Source organism: Panthera tigris, chromosome E1, assembly GCF_018350195.1.
Source record: "Panthera tigris isolate Pti1 chromosome E1, P.tigris_Pti1_mat1.1, whole genome shotgun sequence".
NCBI lineage: Eukaryota > Metazoa > Chordata > Mammalia > Carnivora > Felidae > Panthera > Panthera tigris.
In genome coordinates this window covers 59,380,430-59,402,946 of record NC_056673.1, presented here as the reverse complement: position 1 = coordinate 59,402,946, position 22,517 = coordinate 59,380,430, and the positions used below count along the sequence as shown (strand labels likewise).

The following is a 22,517-nucleotide window of genomic DNA, read 5'->3' as shown; positions in this document are numbered from 1 at the left end:
AAGAAACCATTAATTTGCCACTCTGATCAGCGGTGTCCAAGGGGAGGCAATCTGCTGCAGGAGCACGGAGGCTGGCAGGGCTGCGGGAAGCGTGCCTCCGATCGAGAGAGCGCGGGCAGCGAAACAGGGCCCACCGCCAGGGTCTCAGGGAGCCCGTCCTTCCGTGTCTCCGGTCTGGCGGAAGTAAGCTTGCCCAGACTGCGTCCCTCCCGAGAAAATCAGGGGGTCCACGTGAGCAGACAGCCCCAAGCCACACCCTGTCCTGAAAGGCGCCCGGCCTCCCTCCTGCCGTTCCGCGACCTCAGCCACACCGGGTGCCGGGTGGACACACGATGCCCGGAAAGACCGCCCGTGCCGAGGGGACAGTCTTCTCCAGGCCACCAGCCGCCGTGCGGGTACCCGGTGGCGCCTCCACTGGCAGGGGTGGGGGGCGGGGGGACCTCGGGCTGTGCCGGGCCAGCTCCCGACAGAGGCGCGAGGTCTCAGGCAGAAACCCGAGGCCTTCGCGCACGTGCGCAGACGAGTCAGAGCCGCCCCGTCGCGAACGTGTTCCGTTCCGCCGCTGACAAACACGGGGGCGGGGAGGGGGACACACTACACAAACCTTTCCGTCTGTCTGTGGGTGTCTACTGCTCTTTTAGTCGCCATGATGTGTGTATGTGATGCTCCCAGGCAGGAAGGAGCCTATTTTACAAGCTGCCAGGAGGCGCAGCCTGTTAAATGCCTTTAAAAATGAAGCAAACACACGAGTATCTGGTGAAGAAACGCATTCTGTAGAGAATTAAACAAACATTTAAAGGTCCGCTCTCTAAAGGACGTGCGCCCCTGGGGACGGAGGGCTCACAGCTGCGGCCGAGGCCACGGGCTCCGATCCCTGAGCGCCGCGGGACGCTGGTCGCGAGGCGCTTTGCTGCTGCCTGCGGACCCGGGGGCCACGCACCTTGCGGACCACGGGGCTCCCGTCGTTGATCAGCTGGGCCAGCATCATGGCCACGTTGTGGTCGATGGTGGTCGAGTGGTCGGTCCTCTCCGCCGAGTTGCCCACAAACGTGCCGAGAGCGAAGACCGCCGCGCAGCGCACCTGCGGGCCGGGCCGGGTCACGGTCACGCCACGGAGGGCGGCTGCGGTCTGACCCCCACCCGGCCCCTTCCTTCACGTGCGGTGCCCGGCGGGAAGCCGGCACCCTGGCCTCGGCTGGCCTGGGCACGGGCCGCGGCGGGCTCACCTCAGGGATGGGGTCGGAGAGGAGGCTGTAGAGCTTCTCGTGCGCGCTGTCCCTCACGCCGCACCACCTGGCCGAGTCAAAGTTCTGCCAGATGCGCCCCAGGCAGATGGCCACCCACTGGCGCAGCAGCGGGTGGGGGTCGTTGAGCTGCTCCAGGCAGATGGCGATCAGATTTCCCTGCAAGCAGGCTTCCTGCGAGAAGGCACACGACCCGCGTTCACCCGCGGCCCGGGGCAGGGGGAGGGGCCGGCCGCGGTCACAGGCCCGTTCCCTGGGGAAACTCTCACACCGCCACATTTGCCCAGGTTTCCTCGCTCCAAACCCGCCACCTTCAACGTGCCCTGCGGACGGCCGGCTGGGGAAAGGAAGGGCCCCGTGCCCCGTGGTGCCCCCTTCTGGGGGGACCGGTTCAGCAGCCGCTCAGACCAGCATCCCCGCTCCCAAACAGGGCAGCTCCGGGCGGCTGCGACACTTACCTGTCCTGTGTTGTAGCTGTTCACGATCACAGCCAGGATGAAAGCCGTCATGGTCCGATGCTCAGCCTGGAAAACACAGGTTGGCCTGGGTTTGCGTGTCCCCGTGGCGCAGCAGGGCTCTCTCTGTCCTGAACCTTAGTGACAAGCTTGGTGCTCCAGGTCAAGACCCAGTGCTGCTGCCTTCTGACCAGAGTCCACGGGACAGAAAACCCCGCAAGAGGGTCTGAGGGCTCAGGGCTGGCCGCTTAGCATGGCTGTTCCCCAACAGGGGCAGGACGGGGCGGGACGGGCCCGCTGGGACCCTGTGCGCACAAGCCTGTCCCGCTCACCCTGTACCCCGTCCGAGCCTGTGGAGGCGCAATGCCCGCCACCGCCCAGTGCGCTGGCAGAAAACGCACGACTCCAGCACCCTGACTCGGTTCCCGGCTTCCTTCTTTGTGTCGCGTGGGTCTGTCCTCATCCTTCCCTTGTGCCTCTGCTAGCTGGGGAACCAGTCTGCTGTCCGTAACAGAGTCGTGGTGCCTGGTGTTGTTAACGTGCACCTGGGGCAGAGTCTGAGGTCGATCTTTCTCGCTCTCGCCCTTGGATTAGTCAAGGCTGCCGATTCCAACCTTCCTCCTCCGGTCTTAACCCCTCGAACTCACGACTACGGCCTGTGTTCACGGCCGGTGCTTATGTAGATGGCCACACGCTAGCCCATTCCTCAGCCCCATGCTGTGTTCTGCGCCCCCGTGGGCTCGGTCTCTTCCTGAAGCACGGGCTCCATAAGCCCTTCGCTGGGCGTCCGAACGCGACCAATTGTGCGTCTCTGACCACGGGCTGGCTTCACCGTGTCCCGAATGGTGCGCGAGGTGGTGGGGGGTTCCGGGGTGACAGTCGCTTTCCTCCAGCGTCCGTGGCTGTCAGTCCTCCTCCCGGTCCTCTCAGCTCCTGTGCAAAGCCCTCTTCTCGTTCTGCTTACTTTTAAGATCTTCCCCATTTGCCTTTGATATTTTCTACCTCTGTTGGGTTGGGCCTTTGTGTGGATTTGCTTTCATTTAGTCTTCTCCAGACTCACGGTGCTTTCACTGAGAACTCATTCCTTTCTTCAAACCGGGAAAATTCTCGGCCGTGATCTGTTCGCGTCCTGCTTCTCCCCATGTCCCGGGTGCACACTCTGGCCTCAGGGTGGCAGCAGTGAGACCCCCCCCCCCCCCCCCCCCCCCCCCCCGCAGGCCTCTGAGTCGCTTTCATGTGCTTCATTCCAGGTGATTACTCCAGGAATTCTCTCACTGACTGTGACATTCTACCGTTCGGTTCATCCACGGAGCTTTGGACGGCAACGTCTGCGTCTTCCGCTTCCGGGACCCCCGCAAAAAACTGCCTACTGATTGAAAGAATCTAGTCGGTCCTTGTTGAGGATGAGTAAAAAGGAAAAAATAGATTATTTCCTTACAGCAGATGCAGAAGTACTTCTGAAGAAACAACCCAGTGGTGTATTTCTGGACATAATTAAAGCAACAAATTGTTTCACTGAATCGTCTAAAACATACTTACCCTTATGCATTTTATAGTCTTTTCCAGAGAACTCTATTACGTTCGGTTCTTGGCTGCTGATTTCCTGTTTGCTGACTCCGCTCAGTGCTCCGTCCTGCGGGTCAGGAGCCGGCTTGTGCCTCTGGCCTGAGTCTCGCGGGCTCCGGGCCGTGCAAGCGCCTTGCAGGGTTTTGGTTCTGCTTCTTCCAGGGCCCCAGAGACCTCGGCCCAGACATGGAGAGACAAACGGGGCCCTTTTCTGAGCCCTTCCCATGGGGGGTGAGGGGCCAGCCTCAAATGCTCCCGTATCCACAGGGGTCCGTTATGGTGCTGCAGCTCGGCCCATCCTGGGTGCAGACCAGGGTCCGTGTGCACAGGGAACCCCAGGGTCAGCACCCCCTTCCCGCTGTGGCTCCCCTCAGACTTCTCGCTTCAGTTTTTGGGATGGTGGCAATGTTCTTTCTTTCGAATGTCACTATGGGTTCAAAGCGTCAACGTGTTTGCAGCCAAAGAAGCAGGGCCCACGTGTGCCGGCTCGGCTCACCGCTTGGCCACGATCACCGCTTCGGTGTCCTTGTCCCTTTGGTCGACTGGATTCTTGCCCGAAAAGCAGGGACGCAGCTATTTCCAGGCCTCACATGAAGTGTCAGCTTGCACCAGCAAGGATGATGCTGTTCCCACACTTGAGTGGGACACACGTGCATTACCTGCCTTTTCTGTAACGATCCAGCCTTTAACGTCTCCTGGTTTTTCTCGTAACCAGCATTTAGCTTAGAAAAGCCGTGGGGGGGCGCCTGGGTGGCTCAGTCGGTTAAGCGGCCAACTTCGGCTCAGGTCATGATCTCACGCTCCGTGAGTTCGAGCCCCGCGTCGGGCTCTGTGCTGACAGCTTGGAGCCTGGAGCCTGTTTCGGATTCTGTGTCTCCCTCTCTCTGACCCTCCCCCATTCATGCTCTGTCTCTCTCTGTCTCAAAAATAAATAAACGTTAAAAAAAAATTAAAAAAAAAAAAAAAAGAAAAGCCGTGGGGTGAGCGCTGACACTCGGAACACGCCCGCGAGACGGAGCGACATCGAGGAGGGGACTCGGGACGTCTCCGGTTCTCTCCGCCGTGCTGGGGGCTACAGGGACGGAGCCCAGAAGTCGGGGACGGTGCAGCCGTGGGGGTGCCGTGTACGCACGTCCCTGCCGTTCAGCGTCTCACAGAATAAGCTAACTTGGAACTTCAACGTTCACACTCTTCTTTCCTCCCCTGCCTTCCTTCCTGATTCATAAGGCACATCTGCCTCTCGTCGTGTTCCAGAACCTTCACGAGGCACACGAGCTGTCACATCAGAGACGTGCAAGTACTCATTAATCTAACGCGGCTGACAGGGTGCGAGGGAGAGCGGCTCCTGCTGTGCCGAGAAGACGCGCCAGGGGGGCAGAGGAGCGGAAACAACCAGGCCAGGCCGCGCGTCTCTCCTACGCGGACGCACCAAGGGAGCGGCTCTGACATCAGGTGCACGCCGCCCGCCCCCGCCCCGACGTGCCCCCCCCCCCCCCCCGCCCGCAGGGAGCAGCCCCGGCCACGGCCACCCCAGAGCATGACACGCCGGCGAGACGGACGACACGGACCCCGAGGGTGTCCCGGGAGGGGACGAAGCCTTACTGGCATGTACGGGTCTGCCAGGACCGACAGGAAGTATTTGTGACCGTTGTCCTTCACCAGGTCAGCTTGGCACGACTGGGGAGAGAAAGAGACAGGGAGAGACCGTGAGTGCGCGTGCCAGCAAGGGCCCTCTCGCTCCCTGTCACGGGCGAACGACGGACGTGCGGTCGGGGTCGGCTGCCTTAGGAGTTTTCTCCTCCCGCGTCCAACGTCCGCTCGGCAAAGGGGCCGGAATGGTGCCCGCAGACGCACCTCACGCTCCCTCGCACGCGCGGCCGCTCCAACGGGAGGGGGCCCTGGAGGCGGCCCTCGCCTCTGCGCCCCTGCCCACCCCCCTCCCTTCCCGCGTTCCCCTCCTCCCGCCTTCCGAGAGGGGGGCGCCCGGCACTCGAAACCCTCCCGTGTTGCCGCAGACCCAGCCCCCGCTGAAGCTTCCCTGGGGGTCTTGGGAAAATGATCCCTGGGATTCACTCGTGTCACATGTTCCTACTTCAGCCCGCGCTTCCCAGAGCAGAGGCCCAGTCCTCACGCCATAGGAAGAGCGCTGAGGCGGTGCCGTCGAGTCAGGGGTAAGCGCACGGTCAGGGGCGCGGCTCCCCCCGCTCTTCGGGCCGCGCTGCACCCACAAGCACCTGCACGGCTGTGGGTTCACGTGCTCAGCACACGTCCGAGGACCCGCTGGTGCCGGGCGCTGCTTTGGTCCCGGACGCAGAGACGTGACGCGCACCCCGCTCCCGGTTTCTGGAGGAGACCACCGTGTGCGTGTGACGGCCGGGAGACACTGGGGACTTGGGGGCTCAGGGGAAGGAGGGGGCGCCTAAGCCGAGGGGCAGCTGGGATCTTCTGCACAGGAGTCGTCACGGAGGCGAAGGCGAGCCTATCCCTCGGGGTGGGGGACGCAGACGGCACGGGGCTTCGGATGCTGCGCGGGGACCCCGAGGAGGCCTGAGGGGCCTGGGAGGGTCAAGGTGGCGGGTCTGCAGGTTGGCGTCTCGAGGGGACCACAACGGAGAGTGAGCGGGACCCGAAGGAGAGGCGCAAGGGCAGAGGGGGTGGAGATGGGGGCGACCCTGGACACGGGAGGAGGAGGCTGTTCCCCTGGGATCTGGGCAGGAGGGGCCGGGGGACCCACCCGCCCGGCAAGATCGCAAGAGGCGGGTGCCGGTGGACAGGTCCGCTAGGAGGAGGAGCTCAGTCTGGGGGCCACTGCATTTGAGGCGCCTCTGAGACCAGCAGAGCCGTCGAGAGGCAGGAGCACGTAGCCAAAGGGCAGGGCGCGGGGTCCAAGCTGACCTTCTAGGTCGGAAGTCATACCCGTGTTGGGTAGGAAGACCACAGAGGTGGAGGGTGCTTGGGCCACGGGGGATGGGGCCCCGGAGGACACAGAAGACGGGTGCCCGGGAGCAAGGGGCTTGTAAGTGACGCCCGGGGCTGAGGACTTGGAATCCCGGAGGAGGGAGCCTGGCTCAGAGGCGGCATCAGTGTTCCCACGAGCACGGATTTCACACCAGGCTGGTGGGCTTGGGGGGATTTTGTACATGCTGCCTGGTCAAGGGGCTCAGATGATCGAGCCCCAGACACTCGGGTAGAGGATAACATCTGCACGGCTTTGGGTGAAAGCCCGAAGGTGGGACAAAGTTCCTGTTTGCACGTAGGAGAGGAAAGGGCGGAACGGGAGGCAAGGAGCTAGGTCTCATGCCAGGATGCCCTCTCGCCAGCTGGGGGACCCCACCTTAGAAACCCGCACTCGACTACTGGAGTGGCCAAGGAAACACACAACACATCCAGCGGCATCCGCGAACGGGAGAGACACACAGATCACGGACGCCCCCACCCTTGGAGACGGTGACCCTCGGAACGTGGCCGCGACACCGAACAGGCTCCTGGATCGATTCCAGAAAAAACTGATCTGGGGTAACACGTGCACAGAGACATGGCACGCTCCGTCCGGAGGTGAAAGGCCATCACAGAAGAGTGAGGACAGAATTTCTGACGTGTGCTCCCCCCAGCTGTGTGCCCCTCACCCCCGGCCGTGTGCAGCCCCCTCCCAGCTCTGTAGACGTCGCGCCCGGCCCTGCGTCCCCTCCACACCGCCCGCTTCTGGGGGCTCTGATGATCAGGTGTTTCTGCCTCTCTGTACTAAACCCATCAGGCGGCCGCTGGACTCCCGTTACGTGGGAGCTGAGCAGGTAGGCGTCGGCGGTCAGGAGGCAGGGGCACCCCGGACTCAGGTCAGCAGGCTAACTCCCGAAGAGCCAGGGAAGCCAGGGAAGCTGAGGGGCCCGCCGCTCTGAATGAAGTTTGTGACAGAAGAAGGAGAAAGGCATCAACGCCCTATCCTCTCTGCAGACACTCAGTGCAGAGGGCCTGGGGGAGGGCAGCTCTTTCACAGCCGCCCAGCGGCACCGGCGGCCCTGGGGGCAGCGGTCGGGTGCCCGGGTCTGAGAACAAAGGCCCCTTCTTCTGTTTCTAAACCAGGCGCTCGACAAGTCAGATCAAGGCCTACGCGTCTGCAGGGGAAGCTCCCTCAACCTGTCTCATCAGAGAGGAACACGAGGCCACTGGTTCACATCCCACCCATTCGGGAGGGAGGCCCGTGTCGCAGCGCCACACTTCCGTGCACCTGCTCTGATGGGGCGGGTCCCCCAGGGGGAACCGCCAACAAGGCCACCTGCCTGTTCGGTCCTTGGCAGGAGACGCCTACCGACCGGCTCTGAGCTCGCTCGGACTTTCACCGGCTTCGCTGTCCCAGCCAGTCCCGCCCTCCGTCCACACCGCAGGCAGGGAGCCGGGACACCCGTTCCCTGGCCAAGCGCCTCGCTAGAAGAAGGAACACGGGCCTCTCAAATGCAACTGACGGCCCCGCAGCAGCTGCCTCCCTAACCTTTTTTTTAAAAAAAAAATTTTTTTTTAACGTTTATTTATTTTTGAGACAGAGAGACAGAGCATGAACGGGGGAGGGGCAGAGAGAGAGGGAGACACAGAATCGGAAGCAGGCTCCAGGCTCTGAGCCATCAGCCAAGAGCCCGACGCGGGGCTCGATACCACGGCCCTGGGATGCAGACCGGAGCCGAAATCCAGTCGGATGCTCAACCCACCGGGCCATCCAGGTGCCCCCAGGGAATGACATTTTTGAAACGAGGGCCAGGGAGGGGAGGAAGAGAAGCAGAGCAGCAGAGAGGGACGTGAGCACGCACCTCATGTGAGACGCGGAGACGCGGTCTGCGGACAGGTACAGGACAGAGCAGAGAACAGGACGGCTGGGGTCTGCGAGGCTGAGTGTAAGAGGCGAGGCAGCTGTTCCTTGTGGGCACCCTCTGGCACAGCCGGCCTCTTCCTCCTCTACGAAGACTCCAGTCTGTTCTGGGGGGGCGGGGGGCAGAGGCACAACCGAACACAGGTGGACAGACTGCTGTCGGCGGGACAGTCCTGAGCACCGGTGGGCGCGGCGACTCATGACCCGCCGTGCCCTTGGAGAAACTCACACGTTTTGTAAACGTACTTCAAAAGTTCAAAACTCGGGGCGCCTGGGTGGCTCGGTCTGTTAAGTGTCTGACTTCAGGTCATGATCTCCCGGTTCGTGGGTTCGAGCCCCGCGTCGGGCTCTGTGCTGACAGCTCAGAACCCGGAGTTGCTTCCGATTCTGTGTCTCCCTCTCTCTCTCTGCCCCTCCCCTGTTCATGCTCTGTCTCTGTCTCAAGAATAAATAAACATTAAAAAAAATAATAAAAAATAAATAAAAGCTCAAAACTCAAAATGCTGCAGAAAGGCATAGATGGGGAAGTCCGCTTCCATGCTGGGTCCCTGCAGGGACTGGCATGACGTTTGGACGTAACACGAAAATAAACGTTAAACACGATGCAAGTTGAAGCCTCCCCTCAGCGCTGCGGTAACTGCCGCGTTGGCCTATTTCTTCTTCCGGCGCTTCTCTGTGTAAGCGCAAGAAATCCGAGGACCGTGGAGACGGAGCTAGCCCTTCCTTCGACACGGGGACCACCGTCTGTGCCCGGCACCTCGCGCTTCTTCACGTGCCGCGGCCCTGCCACACGGCGAGTTCTGTCTTCACGGCGAATGCAGAACAGCCCTTCGGAGAGCGTGGCTCGTTCACGCACGCACAGGCCAGGCTGTGGATTCCCAGAAGCAACACGGCCCATCACAGGGTAGGCGTGTGTGCAGTCTCGGCACTCTGTCCTCGCAGCTCAGCCATAAGGCACCTGAGCGCTTGCCCATCTGAGACGTGAACAAACCCATATTCGGTGCAGCCCTACCGTGCGCTTTCCTCCTCGTGGAGAAGCCTGAGCCTGTCCCGTGTGTGTAAGTAAGGGCCGTTTGTATGGGAACTGTGGGTTCACGTTCATTCTCTGGCTGTTTCTCTACTGGACTGCTAAGAGTTTTTCTTGATTTCTAGGAGCTCTTTATATATTATGAAGGCTCGCCTTTCACCTGGAAGAGGAGTTTTAAGTATCCGCGACCCACCAATGCTTTGCCTGTTTGAAAATTTGCTCGTGTTTTTTTTTCTCCCCCCCCCCGCAAATGTTTTATTTTCATGCAACCAAATCTATTAATTTTCAGAGATAGCTACATTTCGAGTTATAGCTGAACAGACTTTCATCACTCCAAGGTTAAGCTAGAATTTGCCTGGGTTTTCTTCTAGTGCTCTTGTGGTGTCATTCTTTATATTTAAATAATTTACCTCTTCAAAGTCAATTCTGGTGTTCAGGATGTGCAGACAGCGAGCTCCCCTAGTGCCAAAAATTCGGGAATGCATCATCTTTTTTTTTATTATATTTTTTAAGTTTTATTTATTTTGAGAGACACAGAGGCAGTGTGAGAAGGGGAGGGGCAGAGAAAGAGGGAGAGAGAGAATCTCAAGCAGGCTCCGCACTGTCAGTGCAGAGCCCGACGCGGGGCTCGAACTCATGAAACCATGAGATCATGACCTGAGCTGAAACTGAGAGTCGGACGCTTAACCGACCGAGCCACCCAGGAGCCCCCGGGAACGCATCATCTTTACCGCTGAGCTGAGACGCTGACTTGACCACGCACTATGCCTTGTGTGCGCTGAGGTCCATTTCTGTTGTGCCCGTTTGTCAGCCTGTCTGTCCATAATCCAGCCCCACAACGCTCTTTATTACTGGCGCTTCATCGTTAGTTTTGGCATCTGGGACGATTAGATCCTTGCCGTTTTTCTTCTTAGTCAAAGTTTCCCTGGCGAGTGCTATTTATTTCTCTGTAGGAAGTACGTCTGTCTAGTTCCAGAAAAGAGAGAGGGGGGAAAAAAAGCTTGCTGGTAGTTTTATTGGGATCGTCTTACAGTTTAAATCAACTCAGCGAACCCCGACATACCGATGATGACAACCCTTCTGTAATTAAACTGCCTGTGTCTTCATTTGTGCGGGTTGAATTCTGTGCTCTTCAGGAACGTTTTGCAGTTTCCTTCATGGGGGTTTCTCATGCTTCGGGTCGGGCTTATTCCCAGATTTAGGGCTCTCTTGTAAACAGGGCGCACGTCTCTTCCGCCGGTTGTAACCCGTGCTTTCTGCGTATCAATCCGAAGTCTCCTGTCTCGTAAATTCTCTCATTAGCGGGATCTCACGGACGCCTCTGGGTTTTCCAGGCATACGGTCCTAGCTGTGTGCGGACCGTGGTGGTTTGCCTCTGCTTTCCTAATTTTTGTGCCTTTAATTCCAGCCTCTGACTGTGTTAGCTGACAGCGACAGTGACATCTTCCTCTGCTCACTTTTGCTTTTGCGTTTCCCCATTAGTATGCTGCTGGCTTCTGGGCTGACAGGAAACCGGCCTGAGTGTTGGAGAAGCAGCTTCTGGTGCCGTTACTGAGCGCTCTTCTTCCTTCGTGAGATCGACCCCCGCCTTCTTGTACTTGTTAGCGTTATTACTGTAACGGCTCAGCTTTTCCAAGGTGGACGCTGAGCCAAGCCTTCACCGGGGGAAGAACCCACTGGGCAGCGCTGTGCAGCCTTTCGGTGCTCTCCCGACTTATTTGCAAACACTCACAAGTATGGATGTAATGTGCTTTGCTTGCTTTGTGTGAGCCTTTTAGTGTTCTTTGTGTGTGCTGACATGCGTAAGACATAAAATTTACCATTTTACCCACACTTATTATTATTATTATTTTAATGTTTACTTATTTTTGAGAAAGAGACAGAGACAGACTGTGAGTGGGGGAGGGGCAGAGAGAGAGGGAGACACAGAATCCGAAGCGGGCTCCAGGCCCCGAGCTGTCGGGACAGAGCCCGATGTGGGGCTCAAACTCGCGAACCACGAGATCATGACCTGAGCCAAAGTTGGATGCTTAACCGACTGAGTCGCCCAGGTGCCCCCATTTTACCCGCATTTAAAGTATGCGCTTTGGTGGCCCTGAGCACGGTCACAATGCTGTGCACCGTAGGTGCCTACGTCAATGTCACGCTGGCTCCAAAAACAGCTGCAAGGTGTCCCTTCACCTCCACTCGGGAGAGATTCTCTGCCCGGAACGACGGGGCGTGGCAGGACTTTCCTAGCACCCTCTCGCTACTCCTTCTGCGGAGACGGTCTGCTCGAGCTTTTTACTCCTCGAATCAGTTTGAGAAGTTCTACCTTCCTAGAAATAGAAGCCTGCTGTATTCAAGCGTTACCGCACTCGCAGAGATGTGCACAGTCTCAGGACCACACCTGTCCTCCCTCCCATAGTGTTTCCTGCCTGGTCATTTCTAGATGGTACTTGGCCCCTTAATTAGGTGAGCAGCTCCTTCCCCCCACAAAGAAGCCACTTCTTATTGATGGTTTCATTTTTATATTTTTGTTTGCAAACTCAGAGAAAGCCCTCTCTTCTATCTTTATCAAACTGCTTTTTTCTGCTCGTCTGTAGTCCCTTTCGTGTCGCCGTGTCGTCCATCGAGCTGGCCGCCTGCTCTGCTGTGACTCTGTTAGGACAGTGCGGGGACTTACGACTGTGAAGTCTTCTCTGAACGTGGCTTTAGCTGCGTCCTGGGGTCCGATGCCCGTTATTTTCATCTTCTGCACTTTTGGAGACTATAATTTTGTTCTGTATTTTTCCTTTGACCCAAGATCGAAGATAATTGCTTTAAAAAAAAGTAAATTCCTAGTTGCCCGGCCTGTTCTGTTTTTTGACACCGTTATTCATTTCTGGTCCTGCCACGCACACTGTCTGCACTAGTTCTGCTTTTTGGAAATTCTTAAGGTTTCTTCTGTGGCCTGATACACGTGGTCAGATCTCATGAACAGATATTTAACAGAAGAAATAGTCTTTATAATCAGGACACAGGTTCAATACGTGTTCTCCAGGCTGCACTCGTGAGTCTGCGTCACTCTTCACGAAAGCAGCAACGACAGTCATGCCTGACTGTGCCTGGGCTGTTACGAGCTCTGTGGCCACGGACACGGATTCCACCGCCGCCTCGACAGGAAGTTGTTTAAGTCCCGTTTATGCGCAGTGAGCTGCCCGAGGGCCGTCCGCAGAGCCGGAAGCAAAACCGAGGCCGGTCCAAATCACAGTGCCTTCCTCACTCAGCACCAAGGCGTTTACCTCCACCTTCTCCGTTCTGTGGGGGGACAGGGGACACGCGGGTCCCAGCGCGTTACTCAGTTCTCTCCTCGACGGGAGACGCCTGCCCTGGCACAGCTCCGCGGCTCAGGTGCACGCGCCAGGAGGCAGTGGTTCCACTCGTTCTGCTCTGGGTGCGGAAGGCCGGGACCCTTCTCCCCGCTGTGCTCCTTGGGGTTTCTCTACGTGCAAATGAGATCAACACACAGAGCGAGAAAGGGCAGCACGACAGCACCGGCTGGTCCGTTCCTCCCACCCGTGTCCAGCTCCCCTAGGGCGGCCAGTCGCCATTCTTTTGGATGGGTTTTCAAGAATTTACCTCCAGGTTTCGAAATAATGGCTATGTCTTTATTTACCCATTTCCACGATAGGATACGAGGATTTCGTTCTTTCGTGCTTCCGACTTTTGTTTTCCACCTACTTTCCCAGATGATTTCACCGAAGCTTTCGGTCAATTCGACGCTCAGCGTTTACGTTACACTCAGGCAAAACTCTTCACTGAGGAGGCGAGCTGTGTACTCTGATGGCATTTCCTCACTATAACCCTTTTGTTTCACTCGCTTCTCCGGCTGACAGACAACCCCTCACTCGTTTCTGCACCTGCTCAGCCACCAGAGAGCGGTCAGTTCCTGTGTCTCTGTCCGCCGGGCCCAGGGGACCTCTGCTCTGCCTGGGTGGATTCTGGCCTGGGCCGGAGAGCGGCCCTCACCCCGGTGCCGGTCCTTCTGCTGGACTGGGACCCGCGGTTCCTGGCGCTCATCTGAGACTCCTGGACTCATTTGAACTGTTTATTTCTGTAGCGCAGCCCTACTTTCCCAGCCAGGCCCGGAAACTGTCCCTGAGGGTCACACTGAGCCATGCCGCATGGGGTTCTCCCCCACTTGGTGTCAGTTACCCAGGGGCAGAACGGGCAGCGGTGACGGAGAAATGCATCTGAACAGAGACCCCCCTGCCCTTAGCCTCCTCCCCCTCCGATACCGGGTGCTCGCACTCACACCTCGTTTGACATGATGCATCTCCGTGCATCCGTGTCTTGGCTCCTGGCCTGTCGTCCCCACCGCGGGCATCCGAGCACCCTCTGGGCACAGCCTCTCAGGTCAGCCCAGCCACTCTCGAGACCTTCTTTTTGGTCTTACTGTGGCTGGACTCCCCAAGTGGCTGCCTTCAGGTGAGCTCGTTACTCTGGTCCCTGCTTTGCTATACTCTCAGCTCTGAGGACAAAACCCTGATTATTACTCTCTATGGTCCCGGAATGTCACGCAGCCTGGTTCCCATCAGAGGGCCACTAAGCGTTTGCCGAGCAAATAAAAAAGCCGACGTGTACGTGGAGAAGCACTATGCAATCCGGGATGTTAATCACACCCGGTAACCGCTTCCAGTGTGGACGAGTCGGTCTAGAGGCCCGTGGAAGCAGGAGGGATGGGCTTTCCTGGGTCCAGAGCTGGGAGCCGCAGGGCCAGGACGGCGAGGCCCGGCCTCTCCCTGCCGTGCACTGTGGGCTTCTACCCAGAGCCCGGACCCGGGTCGCCGCCAGGCGCAGCCTCACGGTCCCGGGTGGGAAAGGCGACTCAGCTGACGGCCCCGGACCGTACCACAACCCAGCCTTGACTCCAGGCTCCGCACACCAGAACTGTGGTCGCCCTTTTCGTAAGACATGTAAGAGTCGGGTCCTGCTGGGCTGCGCTCGCGCGCTGACCCGCACGCCCGTCGTCCTCGTCCTCGCTCTCCTCGCGGGCTGACCCACACCCCCGTCCTCGTCCTCGCTCTGATCAGTGCCGCAGAGCCGGTGAGCAATTCAGCCCAGCCTGACAATGAATCACAGGGCCTGAGTCATCACCCAAAAAGACGGCCTGTCTTGATTGCCCTCAGCAGCAGGCTGACGCTTCAGCTCCTCTCACCAGGAAGTCCCCTGCAGCCTGAGTCACTGCGCCCATTCATGCTACAATGGGCCCGACGACCTGACAGCGGTGGTGACAACCTCCTGCTTCCTCCCTTGGCTTCTCATTTCACTCTTGGAAATCCAGAGGCATCTGGAAACGACGGTCTCCCTCCTGCCAGGGACAGACACGCTCAGCAGCAACCTGGCCTTTTACCAAAGTGCGAGTCTGGCCGGGCCTGGCCTCTTCCCGGGCAGGTGTGGGAAGGGGCAGCCCCCGGCTCCTGCGACGTACTCTCCGGGTCCACAGTTCTCCAGGGGCCCCGCGGGGGTGGATCCGAATCACCTCCGGGGCGAAACCCACTCCGGGGGCCTCTGAAACGCAGCCGCCTCACGTAACTGGGATGACGGCTATGAAGGGACGCGTGGCAGCTGTAGTTTACCAAACGACACGAACGGCACCTCACGTCCACCGAAACGGCACATCCTCGCGGGCGACGGCTTCGTGAGACATGCAGACTTGTGCTCCCCGACGCTAAGATTTAGTTTATTCTCTGCACTTTATAACCCATAGTCTGGAAATTAAATGGACCATCAAAGCAATTTAATTATTGATGTCAAAATGAGCAGGCGGGAAGGGTAACATTCATCAGGCGCCTACGGCAAGCCGGACACGGGCCCGGGGCTCTCCTGGGGACTCCGGCCTGGCTGTGGCCCCCCCAGCTCCTTCACTGCCCTCTGCCCGAGCACCTGCCGGGGCCGGGTGGTGGGGCAGGAAGGCTGGCCAGGAAGGGAACTGAGGGAATACACAAAACCCTGGGAATGCAAACACGAAAGAAAACAGCTCCGACACCAAACCTTATAAAATAAGGCTAATCCAGCGACAAGGGCGAGAGATGAAAAGAACAATATTCAGATTTAAAAAAAACAATGAAGGATAGTAAAGGAACCGTGTTCGACCTCAGACATAAAGCCGGCCACATAACAAAAATCCCAGAGCACCACGGTGACCTCCTTGTAGAGAGAAAATGGCAGAAGCGGGGTTTGGGACGGGGGAGGGGGGGCACGTGGAGACACCCGGAAACACACCTCAGCCAGGCGGTCAAGGTCCCGTCCGTGGTGACGCATCATGTTGACGGCACGGACCCCTGATGTGAGGTGATGAGAAGGGCCCTCTGCCTCTGCGGTCTTCCTCCCCGAGCCCATCACCCGACATCAGACACACCCCAACGGAGGGACGGCCCCAGCACCCCCAGAACCGCCGGGCCACCCGAAACCAGGGACGACGTGAGACGGCTCAGCCCAGAGACGCCTGGGGAGACGTGACGAATGGAGTGGAAAGGGGACGACAGGAAAACCAAGGACACTCGAACGGAGTGTGGACTTTGGCTAGTGGCAGTGTCATTCCTTAAGATGTTAACAATGGGGAAAGTGGGCGTGGGGCACACGGGAACTTTATTTCCTGTTCTAGGTTTTCTGTAAATGTAACCTGTCCTAAAAAGTGATTTATTAACATAAAACCTGTAGGAACAAGGCAGTCAGAGACAGAGAGATACACAAGCTGCCAGCACAGGAGTAATGTCTGCCCCAGGGCCTGAGCGGGCCAGCCCCTCGCAGGGGCCGGGCCACCGGGACGGCAGGCTCTGGACTGAGAAGTCTCCGGCCCTCCTGGGCACACTTGGGTCTGGGGGACCCGAGTCCTCACAGGATGGGAGAGGAGACTATACCCACTCATTTTCTCCACTGAGCTTTTCTGTGCGAGCCTGGAGGGGGCGGTGGGACGGGTGCAGGTGCAGGACGAGAAGCTGGTGACATCAGAGCCAGTGGGGGGGGGGCGGCGGTGATGGGATTATTCTGTAGGGAAATCAGCACATGTTCTGGGACCGGGGAGGGGAGCCAGCATAGGTGTGAGGGCACAGAAATAAAATTCATCCGCTTTTACTCACAGAGTATGTTCTTTCTGGTCCCACAACTGCCTCACACACGGCGAAGCTCTGTGTATCCCACATTTGGATTGACTTCATGAATGCGACACAGAGCGTTTTTCCAAATTCGCACACAGCGTGCCCTCGGTGCCCTGGTGGCACTATGACAAACCTTTACTGAGTGGAACTTGGGAAAGCCTGCCTGAACTGCATCTTCACGGTGCCTCCGGATAAACCCCAGACAACCACAACCCGGCTTGCAGGGCTCTTTGCCCGTCTCCCCTCCCTCAGTCTGGTTAATTAGCAGAAAGAAAAAGGATAATGAGGGGTCTGAGGGTCACCAGCCAGCACCACCCTCCCGGAGCACGGCCCTCGGAGACTGCAGGTTTGGCCACGCTTTGTACGCTTTCTTTTTTTTTTTTAATTTTTTTTTTCAACGTTTTTTATTTATTTTTGGGACAGAGAGAGACAGAGCATGAACGGGGGAGGGGCAGAGAGAGAGGGAGACACAGAATCGGAAACAGGCTCCAGGCTCCGAGCCATCAGCCCAGAGCCTGACGCGGGGCTCGAACTCACGGACCGCGAGATCGTGACCTGGCTGAAGTCGGACGCTTAACCGACTGCGCCACCCAGGCGCCCCTTGTACGCTTTCTCATCCTCCTGTGACACTGCTCTTGACCTGTGACCCCATCACACGACCTCAAGGACAATTTAAATATTCTGCACCGTGTGCGCTCTCCTTCTCGCTTCCCCTGTGCTTGTCTGCACTTTTTCAAAGTTACAGATGGCGTGAGGCTTTGCCTGGAAACTTTCCTGAGAAAAAGGACGTTCTCTTACATAACCACAAACCACTGTCACTCAAGACATTCAGCATCGATGCCACGCTATTATCCAATATCTCGTCTCCATTCAAATTTCTCTCAATGGTCAAATAACGTCTCTTACAGCTTTTGGTTGTGGGTCCAGGATCTAGATCGGCACTTACTGGTCACACATTACGAGTCTTTGTCTAGAACAACTTCCCCACATTTTGTTGTCTTTGTCGAATTGAAAATCTAGAAGGGACGGTACAGTTGTGCGTAGACTGTTCTGCAATTTGAAATTTAAAAAATAATCTTTTTAACATTTATTTATTTTTGAGAGACAGAGTGCAAGTGGGGGAGAGGCAGAGAGAGAAAGAGACACAGAATCCGAAGCAGGCTCCAGGCTCCGAGCTGTCAGCACAGAGCCTGATGTGGGGCTCGAACTCACAAACCGTGAGACCATGGCCTGAGCTGAAGTCGGACGCTTAACGGACTGAGCCACCCAGACGCCCCTGTCTTATTTATTTTTGAGAGAGAAAGAGGGAGAGAGACAAGCAGGGGAGAGGCAGAGAGAGGGGAAGGGAGACACAGAATCCAAAGCAGGCTCCAGGTTCTGAGCTGTCAGCACAGAGCCCGACGCGGGGCTTGGACCCGTGAACCATGAGATCATGACCTGAGCCAAAGTTGGACACTGAACCGACTGAGCCACCCAGGTGCCCCCACCATTTGAAATTCTTAACAGCTCTGAGGTTGAAGCGATATACAAAAAAGCGCACATCTAAAAATACAGATTTCAGTAATTTTGGACATACGTACACACCCATGAAGCCATGCCCACAATCAAGGTAAGCAACCTCTGCCCTCAAAACTTTCCTTGTGCCCCTTCCGAACCGCCCCCCCCCCCACCCCGCCAACCGGCAGCCATCTGTTCTCTGTGAGTACGGTTTACATTTTCTAGAATTTTATATAAATGGAATTACATAGTGAACACCCTTCTTTTACTGGCTTCTTTCCCTCAGCTATTTTGGGGCCAGTATATCCTTTTTTATCGCCTAGCAGTACTGCCCCGTGTGGATAAATTGCTGTTTGCTTATTCACGCCCGTTGATGGTCTTTTGGGCTACTTCTGTTGTTTGGCTATTACAAATAAAGCCACCATAAACATCGCGTATAACTTCCGAACAGACGTGTGCCTTCGGGTGGGTGTGCCATGTGCGTTTCTCCAAATCCACGCCCGGGCTGGACAGTGTTTGGATTTTGGACATTCTAGCAGCCGCGTGCCAGTGTCGGGCTGGTTTCATTTGTGTTCTCCAGGGACAAAAGGCAAGCGGCAACTTTTCGGGTGCTCTTCTGTCAGCATACTACTTCCTTCGTGAAGTGACTATTCAAACCCTTTGCCCGTTTTTTGGTTTGTGTGTCTGTTTTCATGTTGACCTTTGAGAGTTCCCTATGTGATCTAAGAGTTTGTATTAGGTAAATGATGTGCAAATACGTCCCCATTTTGGGTGAACTTTTTAATGCGGTATGAGGTGCAGACTCATTTGTTTGCATCTGGATGTCCAATTGTCCCAAAGCCACATGGCGAAAAGACACTCCTTTCTGGGGGGCTGAACGATTTGCATCTTTGTTGCAAATCAGTTGACCACATACATGTGGGGGCAGCTCCTGACTTCTCATTTGGTTCCACTACCCGTTTTCATGCCACTTTCAGTGCTGTTACAGATACGGGTAAGTCTTGACACTAGGTAGTATTAATCCCTTAACGTTGTTCTTTTTTTAAAAAAAGAAAGTTGTTTTGTTTACTCTTAGGCCCTTTGCATTTTCATATATGGATTTGTAGTCAGGGCCCATGATGATGGGATCTCTCCACTTATCTAGATTTTCTGTAATTTCTCTTGCCAATGGATTGTAGTTTCAAGTACAGAAGTCTTGCACATGTGTTGCTGAATTCGTCCTTAAGTATTTTATATTTTTGATACTGTTGTAAATGTTTTTTACTTTGATTTCAACTTCCCATGGTTGATCAACAGTATATACAAACCAAAGAGATTGTTGTGTGTTGACCTTATAACCTACAACCTTACTGAGTTCACTCAGTGGTAGTCGTTGTGGGTTTGTTTGTTTTTTTTTTTAATAGATTCAATTAGCTTTTCTACAAAGAGAATCATGTTGATTGAAAACAGAGACAGTTAAACGCTTTCCTTTCCGACCTGGATGCCTTTATTTTTCTTGTACTCCCCAGGGCTTCGAGTACAGCACTGGAGAGAAATGATGAGGGCAGACACCCCGGTCTTGTTTCTCATCCTAGTGTTGAGACTTTTCACCATTAAGTGTGATGTTGGCCGTAACAGTTTTTGTAGATGCTGTTCATCATGCGGAGGAAGTTCCCTTCTGTGACTGGTTTGCCAAGAGCTTTTTTTCTGGTTTTTTTTGAAGTCTGAAACAGATTTTAGATTTGGTCGAATGCTTTCTTTGTGTCCACTGAGAATGATAATACGGTTTTTGTGACTGTTAATATGGTAAACTACGTGATTTTTTTTTTAACGTTTTTATGTATTTTTGAGACAGAGAGAGACAGAGCATGAATGGGGGAGGGGCAGAGAGAGGAGGAGACACAGAATCGGAAGCAGGCTCCAGGGTCTGAGCCGGCAGCCCAGAGCCTGACGCGGGGCTCGAACCCACGGACCGTGAGATCGTGACCTGAGCTGAAGTCGGACGCTTAACCGACTGAGCCACCCAGGCGCCCCTACGTGATTTTTTTTTTAATCATTAAACAATCTTGCATTCCTGAAATAAATTCCACTAGGTCATGAGTTTTTAGCCTTTTTATATGCCACTGAATTTGATTTACTGAAGCTTTTTAAATTTTAATTTTTAAAATATTTTAAGTTTATTCAGTTTGAGAGAGAAAGTGAGTGAGCATGCACGCATGTGAGCGGGGAAAGGGGGAGGGGCAGAGAGAAAGAGAGGGAGAGAGAGGGAGAGAGAAAGAGAAAGAGAGAGAGTCCCAAGACCGGTCCCAAGACCGATGTGGGCTCGGTCTCACAAACCGTGGGATCATGACCTGAGTCGATACCAAGAGTCGGACGCTCAGCTGCCCGAGCCCCTCAGGTGCCCCTGATTTACTAAAGTCTTATTTGGAGCGTTTGATCTTCACAAAGGACGCCGGTCTGTGATGTGTCGTCTGGATCTGGCACCGGGCACTTCCTGCCGGCAGTGGAATGACACGGCCGAGTGCTTGTTTGTACCCATTCCCTCAGTGACGCTTGCTAGAACTCGCCAGAGAAGCCGCTGGACCTGGAGTTTTCTTTGCAGGAACGTTTCAAAATACAAATCCAATTTCTTAACGGACACGGTACTATTCTGACTCACTTCTCAAGTGAGAAACTCGTGTCATTCCAGGAATGTGTCTTTTTCATCAAACTTACCGAGTGCTCTGGCATGGAGTTGTTCATACTATTCACGTATTATTCCCTTAATGTTTCTAGAACCTTCCGCGATGCCACCTCTCATTCCTGATTTGGGAATTGGCGTCTGCTTTTCTTTCTGCCACTCTGGGAACAGTATAGAGGTTCCTCAAAAACCTAAAAATAGAACCGCCCTACGATGCAGCAATAACACTAATGGGTGTCTAACCAGAGGAAATGAGATCAGTATCTGGGTAGCTGTTTACTCATTGATCTGCTCTAAGAACCAGCTTCTGCTTGAACAGATTTTCTTTATTGCTTTTCTGTTTTCTTTTGCATTGATTTCCACTGTGATCTTTATTTCCTTTCTCCTACTTCCTTCGGGTTTAATCTGCTTTTCTTTCACTAATATCTTAGGGCTGAAGCTGAGGTCAGTGATTTAAAACCTCCCGTTTCCCGACGGATGCCCTGCAGTGGTGCCAATTTCCCTCTCAGCGCTGCCGAGCTGTGCCCCCACTTGTCCTCGTGTGCTGGGTTTTCGCTGGCATTCAGTTCAAGGTATTTTTTACTTCCCCTCAGACCTTTTTGAAAAATATCATTAAACAAGTTTTATTTCACTGACTTTATATTTTCATATAAATGATATAATTATAATAAACTTTATCAGTAAAAGTTGTATGTTGTGGTATAAATCATACATATTTTTTCTAGCTTTACTGAGCCGTAACCGACAAACGGAAATACATACAATTTTCGTGTATTCGGCGTAAGGGTTTGATACACACATCCGCCATGAAATGATCGCACAATCAGGTTAACGGACGCATCCACGAGCTCACGGTTATTTTGTTTGGTGTGATGAGAACACTGGAGGTGTACCACGTCAGCAGCTTTTGAGTGCACATATGGAACTGTCACTGCGGTCATGGGGCCGCACGTCACAGCCCGGCTCCGCGTAGAACCGGAGGTGTGTGCTTTTCTACACGCACCTCCCCGTGTCTGCCACTGGCAGCCCCCCCCCACCACCGTCTCTCTCTCTCTCTCTCTCTCTGGTTCTGGAAGTTCGACTTTTTTAGATTCCCCAAGTGGATGGGATCAGGTGGTATCTGTCCTTCTCCGTGTGGCTTATCTCACTTCGCACAGTGCCCTCCAGGTTCAACCATCTCGTCACAGACAGCAGGATTTTCTTCTTTTCTCCAGTGTGCGTGTGTGTGTGCGTGTGTGTGCGTGCGACCCTTCCGTATCCGTTCATCTGCTCAGGGTCGTCTCCGTGCTTGGCTGTGAAGAACGCTGCGGTGAACACGGGGCTGCGGGTGTCTCCGCGGGGCCGGGTTGCATTCCCTCTGGTGCTCTGCCCACTGGTGGGAACGGACAGAGGTTCCATTTTGAATTTCCTGAGGACCCTCCACGCTGCTCTCCCCAGTGGCCGCACCAGTTTACGCTCCCACCGACAGTGCCCGTTTTGTTCTGTTCTCTCCATGGCCTCGCCTACGCGCGGCAACTCCGGGTTTTTGAGGACAGCCAACCTGACGGGCGTGAGGTGACGTCTCAGTGTGGTTTCTATCGCGTTTCCTCGTGATGAGTGATGCGGAGCGTCTTTCCGCGGACCTGCTGGTCCTCTGTGTGTCTTCTTTGGAAAAAGGTCTACTCAGGTCCTCTGCCCATTGTTTAACGGGATCGTCTGGGTCTTTGCTATGAAGTTACATGAGTCCTTGTATATGTTGGGTATTAACCCCTTGTCAGATAGACAGCTCGAAAATACCGTCTCCAGTTCCACAGGCTGCCTCTTCAGCTCTTTAGTCTGATGTACTCCCATCTGTGTATTTTACATATAAATATTTAAAACTACACATATCATCTTATATAAATATTTATGTCACGTATATACCATTTATATGTTTTAAATATTTCATGCATCTTATACTTACATTACTTGTTAAAATTTCATCTTATAATTTAAACATTTGAACACTTACTTATTTAAAAGCGTGCTTCGTCTGCCCGTGTTTGGAAGTCTTCCTATCATCCAGGGCTGCGCTGCGGCCCGCGGTGCCGTGTGCTCCCGGCACGTGGACA

At 55.2% G+C, this 22,517-nt stretch overlaps 1 protein-coding gene across 1 annotated transcript in view; it reads right to left on the bottom strand.

Annotated features, from left to right (window-relative positions):
- The window catches only part of RPTOR (regulatory associated protein of MTOR complex 1), a 331,489-nt gene that overhangs the window by 56,788 nt on the left and 252,184 nt on the right, over window positions 1-22,517 (bottom strand). The window contains exons 14-17 of the mRNA XM_042965566.1: window positions 4,868-4,942; window positions 1,703-1,768; window positions 1,227-1,418; window positions 941-1,081 (exon numbers count right to left, since the gene is read on the bottom strand). Of these exons, the coding sequence (XP_042821500.1) occupies window positions 941-1,081; window positions 1,227-1,418; window positions 1,703-1,768; window positions 4,868-4,942 (474 nt within the window). The remainder of the gene's footprint in view (window positions 1-940; window positions 1,082-1,226; window positions 1,419-1,702; window positions 1,769-4,867; window positions 4,943-22,517) is intronic.